The sequence below is a fragment of the Sphaeramia orbicularis genome, chromosome 4 (assembly GCF_902148855.1).
Source record: "Sphaeramia orbicularis chromosome 4, fSphaOr1.1, whole genome shotgun sequence".
In the NCBI taxonomy this organism is placed as follows: domain Eukaryota; kingdom Metazoa; phylum Chordata; class Actinopteri; order Kurtiformes; family Apogonidae; genus Sphaeramia; species Sphaeramia orbicularis.
This window is the reverse complement of record NC_043960.1, coordinates 46,823,913-46,838,138: the sequence shown is the minus strand read 5'-3', so window position 1 is coordinate 46,838,138 and position 14,226 is coordinate 46,823,913. Positions and strand designations below refer to the sequence as shown.

At 38.5% G+C, this 14,226-nt stretch overlaps 1 protein-coding gene across 1 annotated transcript; it reads left to right on the top strand.

Moving 5' to 3' along the window:
• The first annotated feature begins 1,023 nt into the window (after positions 1-1,023).
• Positions 1,024-13,594, top strand: tor3a (torsin family 3, member A). The gene is made up of 6 exons (XM_030132777.1): positions 1,024-1,526; positions 1,706-1,828; positions 2,534-2,799; positions 4,408-4,583; positions 7,167-7,291; positions 12,354-13,594. Exons 1-6 carry the CDS (start codon positions 1,361-1,363, stop codon positions 12,599-12,601), a joined length of 1,104 nt encoding a protein of 367 aa, XP_029988637.1. The 5' UTR covers positions 1,024-1,360; the 3' UTR covers positions 12,602-13,594.
• Positions 13,595-14,226: the final 632 nt, after the last annotated feature.

Genomic DNA, 14,226 nt, shown 5'->3' with positions numbered 1-14,226 from the left:
GCCCTGAGAGAATATCTTTTTTAGATGATAGTGCTTATTTTTACAAGCAAAGTTGGTAAGGATTCTATTGATTTTTTCCCCCAACCTTATTGAAAACATATGTGTATACAAGACATCAAGAAATTTTGAACCAACATCAAGATTTCAAAAGGAAAAATCGTCCAAACAAATTAATGAACATAATGCACAGACTTACAGACACAAAGAAGAAAAGACAAATAATAATAATTATTATTATTATTATAACTTAAAATATAAATATCTAAGAAAAGAAATACATCAGAGAGTAAATTCAGTCCATTTTAAATAATTCTTTATATATTGTCAGAGTGTCTGTGGTTTACTTGTTAAAGATAAATTCCAGTGATTTAATATATTTTTCAAATTCAATCATAAAGACTTTAAAATTTGGGCATGTTTTGGCATATTTACTTTTGTGTATGTGAAATTTTCCAAATAAAATGATCAAATTAACAATAAATTCAAGTTTGCATATGTCATGTTCAAAATACACAAGCTCATTTTGAGATGTTCTAGCTATATTTTCATTACATGTAGATATAAGATAGTTTTCAATTTTAGACCAGAAGACAGAAGAATGTGCACACAAAAAAAGTGTAGTTTCAGGGTAAGAACTACAAAAGTTACATATTTCTTCAGTGTCAGAAGATCTAGATAGAATAGCGTTGGAGGGATATACGTTACGTAAAATCTTGAGATGTATTATTCTAATTTTGTTCGTAATATAGAATTTATATGGTAATGTCCATGCTTTTGACCACTCAATTTTAGAGAAAGTAGAGTTCCAGAAGGCTTTACCTCTGGGGGAGATTTTTCTCTCTCATACAATGCATTGCGTGTATGCCTGTTATTACAATTCGAACTAAAAATATTAATGCCATTGATCATTAAACAAGGTTTATCTGTCTGTGGTAAGGATTCTATTGATTTCTTTGGATGTTGCGTCCTGGTGATGGGTATACAGTTGGGCTGAAACACCGGAAGTGACGTAAAATAAACAATTGCTGGGCTATGCTAGTACTGTGTGACTCTTAACATCAGACAGGCAGACCGAACAGATTTATACGGACTGTTTTAAGTTATTTGTTGATCGGCGATCTCGCACTGGATGTGAAGGGGTTTCTATGAGGGCTTGAGTCAGACGTACGTAACTAGCGCGGTTTCAGTGACCGCCCACTCCGGCTGCTAACAGTGGTAAAACAAACGCCCCTCCTCCGTTTCCGCTGAGAGGTGCAGGCCGTGGAGTGGGTACAGGCCGCCAGGTGGCCATAAATGGGAGAGGGGGACCAGGACGCCGTGTTCAGTGTGGTTCGAAAGGGTTCAGACCGGCTGCTCACCCATGGTTCCGCTGTGGCTGCTGGCGGTGGTGTGTTCGGTCCCCGCACACGCCGACTTCTTCCACTTCGACACCATCTCCAATGCTTCCACCTACTATTTTAACTACATTTACTGTAATATATGGGAGGGGGAGTGTCAGCCGAACCAGGACGATGCTACACAGCAAGGTAAGAAACGAGGCTAAAAACTGGAATTAGAAATAAATGTGGTTATCATGTGTGTCCTCCTGTAATCAGGTGTTCCGACATCACACATGTACTTATAAATACAGTTCTGTCAGTCCTGTTGACCGCGCCAGTCTCTGATGTGTCCGGTCAGTAAATCTGTTTGGTGTTTGTGTGAGCAGTTCCGACCAGGGACCTTTGGGCCGGGTTTCCTCAGGACTACCTGAGCCTGGTGCATCAGTGGTACTGTAGTCTGGGCCAGTGCTGTGAGTCCGGAGATTGTAGGATCAGCAACAACATCACAGGTACCACTGTCCACCCGAGTCCAGAACCAGTACCGTGGACTTCACTTTGCTTCATTTCATGGGTTTTTACAATATGATATAACACATTGTGAAACGTGCAGCACGAAATTAAGGAAACAAAGCTTCGATCCAGGAAAATTGGAATCGAATATTTAAAAAAAAAACAACAAAAACGATTCGAGTCAATCGATTAATCGTTGTAGCTATACTTGTAATTAATTTGTATTAAATTTATGGAATATATACGTAGAGTTTGCATGGTTTTCCTTACTATTGTAAAGCTCAGCATTTTGGACACCACATTAAACCAAATGTAATGTAAAAAATGTAAGCTTTTTCACATTTTTGCATGGATACTACATGTCATTCTAAAATATAACATTAACTTGCAAGAGGACTCCCAAACACACCATGCACCGAAAAATGGGAGCTCTGACAGTATCTAACCATCTGACTGTAGCTGTCTTCATAGTCTATAAATTATAGACTTCATAGTCTACACATTGTCTTTGCACTGTTTTAGTCTTGTAATGTACATTGTAAACGCACCATAGAAATAAAGCTCTCTACCATTTTAAATAGATTAATGACAAAACTTTAAATGGTAGCTATATAAACCTCAGTGTTTTTTCATAAATATCTATTCTGACTGGGATTATTGTCCATGTGTATGTTTTCAATCTTTTCTGTTCTTTTTTTGTCCAGGTCTGGCCAGTGACCTGCAGACGAAGCTCCATGGACAGCACCTGGCCCAGTCTGTGGTTCTGAAAGCCATCCAGGGTTTCATCAATAACCCAGAGTCCAACAAGCCACTGACCCTGTCCTTCCATGGCTGGTCCGGAACTGGAAAGAACTTTGTGGCACGGATCATCGCTGACAACCTGTACCGGGATGGGGTGAAGAGTGAGTGTGTCCGTCTCTTCATCGCCCCGTTCCACTTCCCTCATGCCAGACTGGTGGACACGTACAAGGTGAGGACAGAACTGGCACTGGATCGGACCATCCGGTGCCAGGGACAGTGATGTCAGTGACCTCGGGTCCATCGTGGGCTTAGTCATATCTGTAGGCTGGGTGTTGTAATTTGCTCTATAAATTCTGTCTTACGTTGATGATTTTGTCTGGTCTGATGCTTCAAATCAAACATTGATCCATCAAGTATTTACACAACTTTTTTTCTTTTACGGGATTTTGCTTTTTGGAACTTGGTCTTTGTCCAGTCAGACAACTTGGTCTTCACATCTAAACAGGTTTTTACATAATCGCTGGGATAGATTTCAAAATTATGTTGACACAGTATTGCACAAATAGATTTAGACAGAGCACAAACTTTGAACTGACATTCTAACTATTCAAGTGTATTGTGTGGAAATCTTCAACTGATTATTTATATTAACTGTATCAGGATATAGTGCAATTAGGTGTTTAATAGCGAAACATGGTGAAGTAGGATATAACAGACACATTGCAAAGAAAAACAAAAAAGCTTCCAGTCGAACCTAGATGTTCTATTTTTAAATCCAGGTTGACACAATTTTTTACCTCTCCGCCAAGGGGTATTGTAATTGTTTTGTCATCTGTTTGTCTGTCCATTCAATGACATAATCGCATTACCTGAAGAATGCATTGAGATATCTGCACCAAATTATACTGTGGGTACATCTTGGCATTGAGCAGAAGCCTATTGAAAATAGGTGACCTTGACCTACTTTTTCAAGGTTAAATGGCCTTGTGCCTGGTGCAGTTATAATATCAGAGTACTTTCAAATATAAATATGTATGTAATAAGTTTTACACAAAGACAATCTAATCTAAATTATAGAGCAGTAACTTTCAAGCAGAATCTTACACGATATTTGCACGAGGGGTATTAAAAGTGCCCAGCACATTATGTTCTTTTCACGTGTCTGTGATTTGACTCGGCTCTAAAACCTGCACCCTGTTCATATTGTATGAAAGTTTCCTGGAGTTTTGTACTTCGATTACTGTCTATTATTGTTTCAGCATTTGGCTTTTATGTAAAGTATGTTGAGATGGGCTGTCAGGTCAAGTCAATTTCACAGGTTAATGTATTAAGAATATTTTGGAGTAGGATAAAGCAGATAGTTGATGAACTGGCCGATATCATCACACCCATCCTTTTCCATGAAAAGAAAACCAAAACTGCCAGAAATTAATTGTCTTGACCTTCATTAGTTATTGGATATCTGTTAAACTGAGCATAAAGCTTAAAGTATGAATCAATAAATCTGATATTATAAAAAAAAAGTCAGACTGATTTTTTTTTTTGCTGATATTTTTCCTTCACAGCCAGTATTTCTATTTTAGAAGCTTAATATCAGCCTTCAGTTCCCACCAGAGCCAAGTTCATCTGATGACGATGGTTTGCAAACCATCTCATCTGTCTCAGTCAATCAGTTTGTCCATTATATCAATAGAATCTCTTAGTACTGAAGTCATTTTCCTATTTCAGGAACATGATACTGTTTTTCAATAAGCTTTTGTCTTCTATATCTCATTATTAAATATTGCCTGGGATCCCTGTGTGATTAAGTGACGTATCTTTTGGGGTTTCTGTTCAGGGTCAGCTGAGAGAAGCCATCAGGGACATGGTTTTGCGTTGTCCTCAGACTCTGTTCATTTTTGACGAGGCAGAGAAGCTTCATCCAGGACTCATTGATGCCATCAAACCCTACATGGACCATTATGACAACGTTGATGGTGTGAGCTACCGCAGAGCCATCTTCCTCTTCCTCAGGTTGGTTTATGTCCCGTTAAAATGGAGTCATCAGTCACATACATCGACTCCACCTCGGCCCAGATATGGTGGCAGCTCATTTGTAGTGAAGGATGTTTTTCTCTTTGTCTCCATTAGCTCCTCTTATGGATTTTTCATGTTTTTCATTATTTATGTCATATTTCTATTGTTGTACAACATAACTGCTTTGGTCAAATATAGAAACGCATACCAATTCAATTCAACTTTATTTATAGAACACATTTGAAGCACAAGACAGACTCAATGTACTTCACAACAGGCATATAACATAAAAAAAAGACAGACAGGGCTTTACAGAATTAGTTGAATATGAAAACAAACAACAGTCAAATAAACAGTAGAAGAAGGGAATGGCAACCCCTGTCCTTAGACCCTCCTTCTCGGCAAGGAAAAACTCCAAAAACCCAAAACAAAGAGAAACCTCGGAAAGAACCACAATGAAGGAGAGATCCACTCCCATGGATGGACAGGCTATAGATGCACCAGGACTGATGGATGTCCATTTGTAGATGTAGTTCCAGCCTGTAAGGATGCAGTAGGGTGGGGGCACATGAGGAGGTCCATCTAGTCAGATGAGACAGGTGAGGGTGGGGGAGGAGGTCCGGGGTCACAGGTCAGGTCAGGACACAGATGAGTCACTTCAGATCCCATCGTCATTGGGCCCCAGGCAGCTACTACTGAAACAGCAGACACTCCCCCAGAGGGGAGTGGGGAAAAGGGACACCGGGTTAATAGTGATGAACAGGCTAAGTAAACTATATATTGGAAATTATGAGTACAGACAAAAGTGGTACGTAGTAGCACATGCACGCATACATGCACACACACAACTCAACGCAGTCGAAAAAAGTTACGTTTTGAAGCTGTTTTTAAAAATGGCTACTAATGTGGCAAGTCTTGTATCAGGGAGGGTTTTCCATTTTTGTGGGACATATACACTAAAAGCTGCCTCCCCTTTCTTGGATCTGGTGTGAGGGACGAGTAAGTTGCCACTGCCTGCTGACCGAAGTGTTCTTGCTGGGGTGCAAGTGATGAACATATCTGTGATGTACTGAGGTGCAAGGCCGTGTAGTGCTTTGTAAACCAGGAGCAGGATTTTGAAAACTATTCTTGTTTGAACAAATAATCAGTGCAAGGATTTAAGAACGGGTGTTATGTGTTGATATTTCTTGGTACCAATGAGGATACGTGCAGCTGCATTTTGAATGAGTTGTCACCTGTGAATACTTGACTTTGGGAGTCCAGTGAATAAACCGTTACAGTAATCTAGTCTGCTTGTTATGAATGCATGGATTAGGTTTTCAGAGTCTGATTTTGACAGAAAGCCCCTTAATTTGGAAATATTTTTGAAGTGATAGAATGATACTCTTGTAATGTGGAGATATGACTTTTAAAATGCAGCTCGCTATCGATAATTACACCCAGATTTCTTGTTTCAGATTTACTGTCTAAAGAAAGAGAGTTGAGGTATGCTGCGATTTTCTGTCTCTGAGCCTGTGCACCAAAGATGACTATTTCTGTTTTGTCTTTGTTCAGTTGTAAAAAAAAAAAAAAAAAAAAAAGTCACATATCATCCTCACTATATTCAGGTTAACTAAACTACAATTTCCTATAATATGGACTAATTTGCTCAAATCTCAGTCATTTATAAATCAGACATTTTTTTGTATTTACTTTTTACAAAACAAATTTCTATCACATCGCCTGATTATTAATACTTCATTGTAGACTTCTGCAGGAAATCCGTCTGATCCAGGTGATTTATTGTTTGGCATTTTCAGCAGAGCTTTATGTGGTTCTTCGGGGCTGAGTGGTGAATTTAAAAAAAGTGGGCTAAATCAGATGGTATACTTGGTAGGTTGAGATTATTTAGAAATGTGTATTTCTGTTTGGGTGGGTTTGTTATTTGAAGAGTAAAGGTTGCTGTAAATTTTATTAAATATATTATTGATTTCTTGTGGGTTATATGTGACTGTACCTGTAGAATTTAGTATAGATGGGATTATTGCTTTTTCTTTTTTGTGTTGTAATAGATTAGCCAGATATTTACTTGATTTATTACTGTACTGAAAGTTTTCATATTTGAGTTGTTGAATGATGAATTCTGTTTTCTTGTATATGATGCTTTCCAATTGGGTTTTAAGTTGAACTAATTCATTTTGTTTTTGTTTATAGGGATTGCTTGTTAGTTGGTGTGTTAGGTGTTTGATTTTTGTTTCTAAACTAGTTTCTAGTTCCTGTTGCTGTCATTTCTTATATGATAAATATGAAATGATTATCCCCTAATGACTGTCTTTCCTCTTTCCCATAAAAGTGATGGTGAGATTTCTGGAGAGTCATTAATACTTCATTGTGACACCACAGTGAAAAAATAGCAATCAAGCAACAATTATCTCAACCTTGGATCTTTAGTTCCTTTATTTTAATTTATTTCAATTTATGTCATTGATGCAGCCAGACAAACAACAGACATGAATCAGTATTTCATTCTTACATAAAAACCAAAAAATGCAGAACTGTTCAGTTACTCAGTGTATTTTCCTCTGCTCAACATCTCTACAGTAATATTGGTGGAGCAACTATTAACGACGTAGCGCTGGACTTTTGGCACTCGGGTCAAAACCGAGAGGACATCGGCATGGAAGACCTAGAGCATCGGTTACGAGCTGAAACGATGGAGTCTCAAGGTAATAACAGTGTCAAATGTTCAGCAGGCGTTTCTTAGTTGGCGCTGTAGAACTTGAATCTGAAACAAAGGGTGATACGACGACACTGCAGGGTGTTTGGAGATGATGGACACAGTTGACATTTTTAGATGTTATGTAGTATGTTATGCAGCCAATATTGTATTTATTAGGGTCCAGGTACATATACTGTACACTAGGGCTCTCTATATTCTTTCATTATTCTATAATGGATAAAATGTGTATCCCTGCTGTGACACCCATCCACATACTGAAGATCTAGAACAGGGGTGTCAAACTCATTTTAGTTCATGGGCTACATTCAGGTCAATTTGATCTCACGTGGGCTGGACCAGTAAAATAATAACATTATTTAATAGCCTATTAATAGCCTATAAATAATGACAACTCCTAATTTTTCTCTTTGTTTTAGTGAAAAAAAACCCTTATAACTTAATGATTTATGGATTATGACAATAATTACATTTACAAACTATCCTTTCACAAAAAATGTGAATAACCTGAAAAAATTTTTATTTCTGAAGAAAAATAAGTGCGATTTTAACAATGTTATGCCTCAACTTCACATTTATACATGTGCATTACAGATCGGATCTACAAAGGCACAAAACATTTAGTAACAGACAGAATATTGCTAAAATTACACCTTTTTTGCACAATTTTCTTTAGACATTTGAAGAAGTTCATGTTTGTTCAGGTTATTCACATTTTACTGTTAAAAGATAGTTTGTAAATGTTTTCATAGTGTAATGTTATTTTTTTCACATTAAACTAAAAAGAAAATTTGGAGTAATTATTAATAGGTCATTATACAATTATTTTACTTAAGAACACATTGGTCTGTATATGGAACCTGAACTAAAATGATTTTAACATCCTTGATTGTTAACATCTTCAAGATAATTTTTGCACTTTAAATTTATCCTGCCGGCCGGATTGGACCTTTTGCCGGGCCGGTTTTGGCCCACGGGCCACGTGTTTGACACTCCTGGTCTAGAACAACCCTCCATTTTTCTGTGTGTTGCATTGTCACTGCAATTTCTTATTGCTCTGTCATTTAAAACCTGTTATTTTGCAAACAATCTATAATTACCTTTCAACATATTGTAATTCAGGTGGTCAGAGAGGAGGGCTCTGCACCTTCCCCAGAAAATGTCCTATGACACAGGATTTTGGCCAATTATAAGTGTTTCCACGTTAAAGTGAAACCTCAAAGAAGTGGGATTATACAGCCTTGACTGTAATGTCCTTTATGAGACACTGTGGATAAAATAATATGAAAAAAATACATTTAGAAAGGTGGGTTCCAAGTCAGACATTAGAGTGACATGATTACTCTTGGAGCTGTCATATCAATTAAAGGGTACCTGCTGTGGATTGTCACTGCTAGATATCTCAAAAGATCATGTATAATACTAGCAGTTTCATCAGGTAACTTACATTGTAGCCCGTTATCCAGTATGCGGGAGTCCTAAGTCATGCTCCGTCAATCAGGCATGATCAACGACATGTTGCCTCCTTCACAGGCTGTTCCAACACCAGTAGCGAGGAAAGCTCATAGTGTTGTCTGATTAGCTGAACTGCAATGGACTGGTCACTTACCCCATGCAGTAGACACCAGTCTAAGATGACCCATTATCGGCCAGTGCTGGGTCCATGTCTCTAGGACAATGGCGGAGTGCAAAGCTTACGGCAGCACAAACAGCAAGGGCAAACATATGCTTTCTACTTAATCTGCTCACTTACTGCTGCTTGTTTACTCGCATGCCATCTCCCGGAATCAATGCGGGTACGCCACTTACGGCCAGCCATTGTTGCTCCCCATAGGTTCTGCCCACACACGTACACTATATTGCCAAAAGTATTTGCTCACCTGCCTTGACTCGTATATGAATTTAAGTGACATCCCATTCCTAGTCTATGGGGTTCAATATGACATCGGTCCACCCTTTGCAGCTATAACAGCCTCAACTCTTCTGGGAAGGCTGTCCACAAGGTTTAGGAGTGTGTTCATGGGAATTTTTGACCATTCTTCCAGAAGCGCATTTGTGAGGTCACACACTGATGTTGGACAAGAAGGCCTGGCTCTCAGTCTCCGCTCTAATTCATCCCAAAGGTGTTCTATGGGGTTGAGGTCAGGACTCTGTGCAGGCCAGTCAAGTTCATCCATACCAGACTCTGTCATCCATGTCTTTATGGACCTTGCTTTGTGCACAGTCATGTTGGAAGAGGAAGGGGCCAGCTCCAACCTGTTCCCACAAATTTGGGAGCATGGAATTGTCCAAAATGTCTTGGTATGCAGAAGCATTCACAGTTCCTTTCACTAGAACTAAGGGGCCAAGCCCAGCTCCTGAAAAACAACCCCACACCATAATCCCCCCTCCACCAAACTTTACACTTGGCACAATGCAGTCCGACAAGTATCGTTCTCCTGGCAACCGTCAAACCCAGACCTGTCCATCAGATTGCCAGATGGAGAAGCGTGATTTATCACTCCAGAGAATGCGCCTCCACTGCTCTAGAGTCCAGTGGCGGCGTGCTTTACACCACTGCATCCAGTGCTTTGCATTGCACTTGGTGATGTATGGCTTGGATGCAGCTGCTCGGCCATGGAAACCCATTCCATGAAGCTCTCTGCACACTGTTCTTGAGCTAACCTGAAGGCCACATGAAGTTTGGAGGTCTGTAGCGATTGACTCTGCAGAAAGTTGGCGACCTCTTCACACTATGCGCCTCAGCACCGGCTGACCCCGCTCCGTCAGTTTACGTGGCCTACCACTTTGTGGCTGAGTTGCTGTCGTTCCCAAACACTTCCACTTTCTTATAATACAGCTGACAGTTGACTGTGGAATATTTAGGAGCCAGGAAATTTCACGACTGGATTTGTTGCACAGGTGGCATCCTATCACAGTTCCACGCTGGAATTCACTGAGCTCCTGAGAGCAACCCATTCTTTCACAAATGTTTGTAAATGCGGTCTGCATGCCTAAGTGCTTGATTTTATACACCTGTGGCCATGGAAGTGATTGGAACACCTGATTCTGATTATTTGGATGGGTGAGCCAATACTTTTGGCAATATAGTGTAAGTCACGCAATAAAAAGTCCAGTGTGGTGCATTATCAATATCTTTTTTTTTTTTTTTTTTTTTTTTTTTTTTTACTGAATTTGCGCCTCCCTTCCTTATAAGTGATACACAAAGTACAATTAATGCCGTAAGCATGACCAGTACAGGTTCACTGTAATTCTAGGGTGAGTGTTTCCTTATCCTGATGCAACAAGCAGCTGTAAATTCTTACTTTAAAGATGATATTTTAAAATATGAGGTTGAGCTCATCCTACATATATCCAAGTCTTATCACAGCAGCCTGGTTTCACCTCCAACCTGTGGCCATTTGTTCTCTGTTCTCCACTCATTTCCTGTCTCTCTCTACTGAGTCTGTCAAAATGGTAAAAATACACACAAATACATCTTTAAAAAGTGAGAGGAGCACAGACAGGACATTTTCCTCGCTACTGTTTTCACTAATAACCAACTTATAATACTAGAATTCTCAAATGGAAATACTGACTTTGAGGCTCAAAAGATGAAATCTTTCCCATCTACTTGTTTTGCAGTTTGATGTTCATCGTAGCATTTTGTCGTTCGTTGTTTTAAGTTTGATGATCAGGAATTCAGATTTATTTCGTTATTTATTACTTTGATGTGATTAAATGAGAGTAATTTATTTTGCACATAATGCATTTTACATATCAAAATTTTGAGTGGTTTAGGTGGGATAATATTGGCTTTCCTTTCCAAACTTTAAAAACTCACTTTGTTTGTCATGTAGTTCACCTCTTTCTCAACATTTTCACCCCAGGTGAGTCTGTATCCCTGAACTTTGTCTGCAGTGAAACTTACAAGACAAGGACACTGAAAAAAAATTAAAATGAAATCAACCCCAGGCTTTCCCTTAGGTCAGTGGTTTGTTGGCTCGTGACCCTATTTTAACGTCACAAATTTCTGGCGACCCCAGACATTCAAAACAGAGACATTGTTTTAGCTAAAATTAATTTGTTTTTGATCATGTAATAGTTTGCTATACTATGTTGCAAATAAATGTTAATTTTAGATGACATCTAGGCTATATAATGTATATTATTATGGACGGAGGCAGAAAAGCCAGGTGTAGATTACTGCATAAAGTGAGAATTTTATTTTCCTTGGTCAGGATATGTACAGTCAGTCCAGCTTATATTTACATGGTTGCAAATTAACACTAAACAAACAATAACTCAAACTATGAATTATGAAAGAGATGCAGCATCTGAAACTGGCCACAATGAACATTTGAACAATAAACGGTACCACAGTACTTCAGTTTCAGCTTCAGAGTTTGTCATGTCTTTTATGTATTGTGATTGTCTCTCTCAACTTACCATATATTTTTTATTATTATTATTATTTTTAAAAAATCAATTACTAGAAATTCCAGGTGACCCCATTTGAATTCCAGGTGACCCCATGTGGGGTCCTGACCCCAAGGCTGAAAAACACTGTCTTAGGTTATCTTAGGTGCTGATGTGGATTTTTGTTGTTCCTTACACTACAAGCAATGCACTTCTGCCTAATTTAGAATCTGTATTACAGTCTTTAAAAATATCTTATCGTTGCATAGATAATAACTTACACTTACAGAATGTTTAATTATTGTATCGGGAGGGAGGGACTTTATTGATCCCAAACTGGGAAATTACAGTGCAGCAGCAGCATGATACAGTAAAAAGAATAGAATACAAGAGCAAACACACTACATAATAAATTAGAAGTATAAATACAGAAATGGTGCAGGAGTTGATGAAAGTACTCTTCTGTTCTGTATTGAAATGGTTATGAATGGTCATGGAACTGTTATCATCCTTGAAAAGTTCTGATGTGTGTCTGCAGTGAACCCAAAGTACCTGGTACCAAGAGATTTCACCACATGCACTATGAATGACATCTTACAAAGAGCTTTTCTTTAAATCCAGTGTTGGTATAAAAATATTGATGTTTTTTCCAGGTGGGTTTGCTCAGAGTGAGCTGATGTCTGGTCACTTAATCGATTTCTTCGTGCCCTTCCTGCCTCTGGAGTATCGCCACGTGAAGCTCTGTGCACGTGATGCCTACGCAGCGCGAGGTCTGGAGACGGATGAAGCGACGCTCGATGAGGTGGCCAAGGCCATGCTGTACGTACCCAAAGAGGAAAGACTGTTTTCAGCCCAAGGATGCAAATCCATACCCCAGCGGATCAACTTCTTCCTCCCCTAGAAGGGGATGAGATCAACAGAGGAGACCTGGCAGAGGTGTGAGATTGCTTTACGAGCCCATCTGCATACGGAGCCACAGAGGACATGCGTGTTCTCTGCTCTGCTCTACAAACTCTACCCCCCCCCTCCCACAGATGAGTCTGTTCAAGTCCCTCAGAGGAAGCCATCCAGCCAGCAGGGCAGACCCAGTGTGAGCCGGGAGAGCAGCACCCTCCATCCTGCTGACAGAGGTCTCAGAAAGCGTGGACGTACCAGAGGTCATCATGTGTTGTATAGCTGCTCTTCTTCAACCTGCCTGGTCTGAACCCACAGTATCGAAGATGGAGATCTGAAGATAATGATATCAGTGGCTGTGCAGTATGTGTTACAGAGATAGACATTTTTGTCATGTCGCATTATTTATGTATGGTCAAATCTCCCAAAGTCTGAATTTCACTGTTTACATTAAGGTAAGGACATAAGTCATGTATATGTAAATTCATGTCTGACAAAGTGCACTCATTATTTATTGACATCTTTGTCATCCTTTAATAAATTGCTGTATTAGATTATTTTTACTGAATTGTGTGAATGGCTCTTGTTAAAGGCATTAACTTGGGCTGTCTTAAATTTTAAATTGTGAAGAATGTCTAACCGACAGGCATCTACTTTGATGCGCGTGATGACATTGCAACAGTAAAATGTCAAGAGAAGTGAACAAAATTCAACATTGCTATATCATACTTAATTTTTAATATCAGTCATTTTAAAGGTTCTGTTGAGCTTATTGTTTATTATCAACTTAATAATTTTTTGATATTGTAGATTTTTTTTAAAAGATATAGTAATATCGTACATAGTTTACAAATATGCTCTTATCTGCTGATTTGGTTTCTTTCTCACTCATGCATTCAAACAGATCTGTGTTTTAGCTTCAGATATTTTGTCATGTGAAACCCTTGTTACAACCCAAATGGAAATGTGGTCCAAAAAATAAAATTTTACATTAAACAAGTGTTTATATCATGGAATAATTTCAGCCAGTTGTTCAAAAAAGAAGTGTTCAAATAACTGTTGGGCATTGTGTTCCCATCTGTCATCTTGAAATCGATTCATACCACATGGTCTGTACATTTTACCCATAATACACACACAATAACTACCATTAGCATTAGCACACATTAGGAACAGTGAGTTACCTTTGAGGATGCTCAGGGATCAACTCCAGTTGTAATAAGTAATATCATGTAAGGTAAAGTTATATCTTAAATATAATTGATTTATTAATGTGTCATTACAATATATAAGATTATCTAACTGGCTAACTAATTTCGCTGTTTGGTGGTTAATGGCAGATGACAGTCTAAATATATTGTAGTCATCTGGTCTAAATAACAGAATAAGCTGCTTTGTGATATTCATGAATGTTTATTTTCTGTCATATTTTTGTGGTTTCTTGATGACTCATGGAACTTTGACATTGCATTTTTATAGTTTCAAGCAACATTTCCAGAGGTGATAAACATATATATTTAACAAATTGTAGATTACCGTTTTGATTTACAGATTTAAGAATTTTTTTTATATCATACTTTTATTTTTTTAATATAAAAGAGAACATTTGGAGGCATAATCCATAAATAAAAG

Coding starts and splice junctions, on each gene's coding strand:
- tor3a (XM_030132777.1), top strand. CDS start 1,361: ATGGTTCCGCTGTGGCTGCTGGCGGTGGTGTGTTCGGTCCCCGCACAC. Junction 4,584..7,166: donor GCCATCTTCCTCTTCCTCAG/GTTGGTTTATGT, acceptor ACATCTCTACAG/TAATATTGGTGGAGCAACTA. Junction 7,292..12,353: donor TGAAACGATGGAGTCTCAAG/GTAATAACAGTG, acceptor TGTTTTTTCCAG/GTGGGTTTGCTCAGAGTGAG.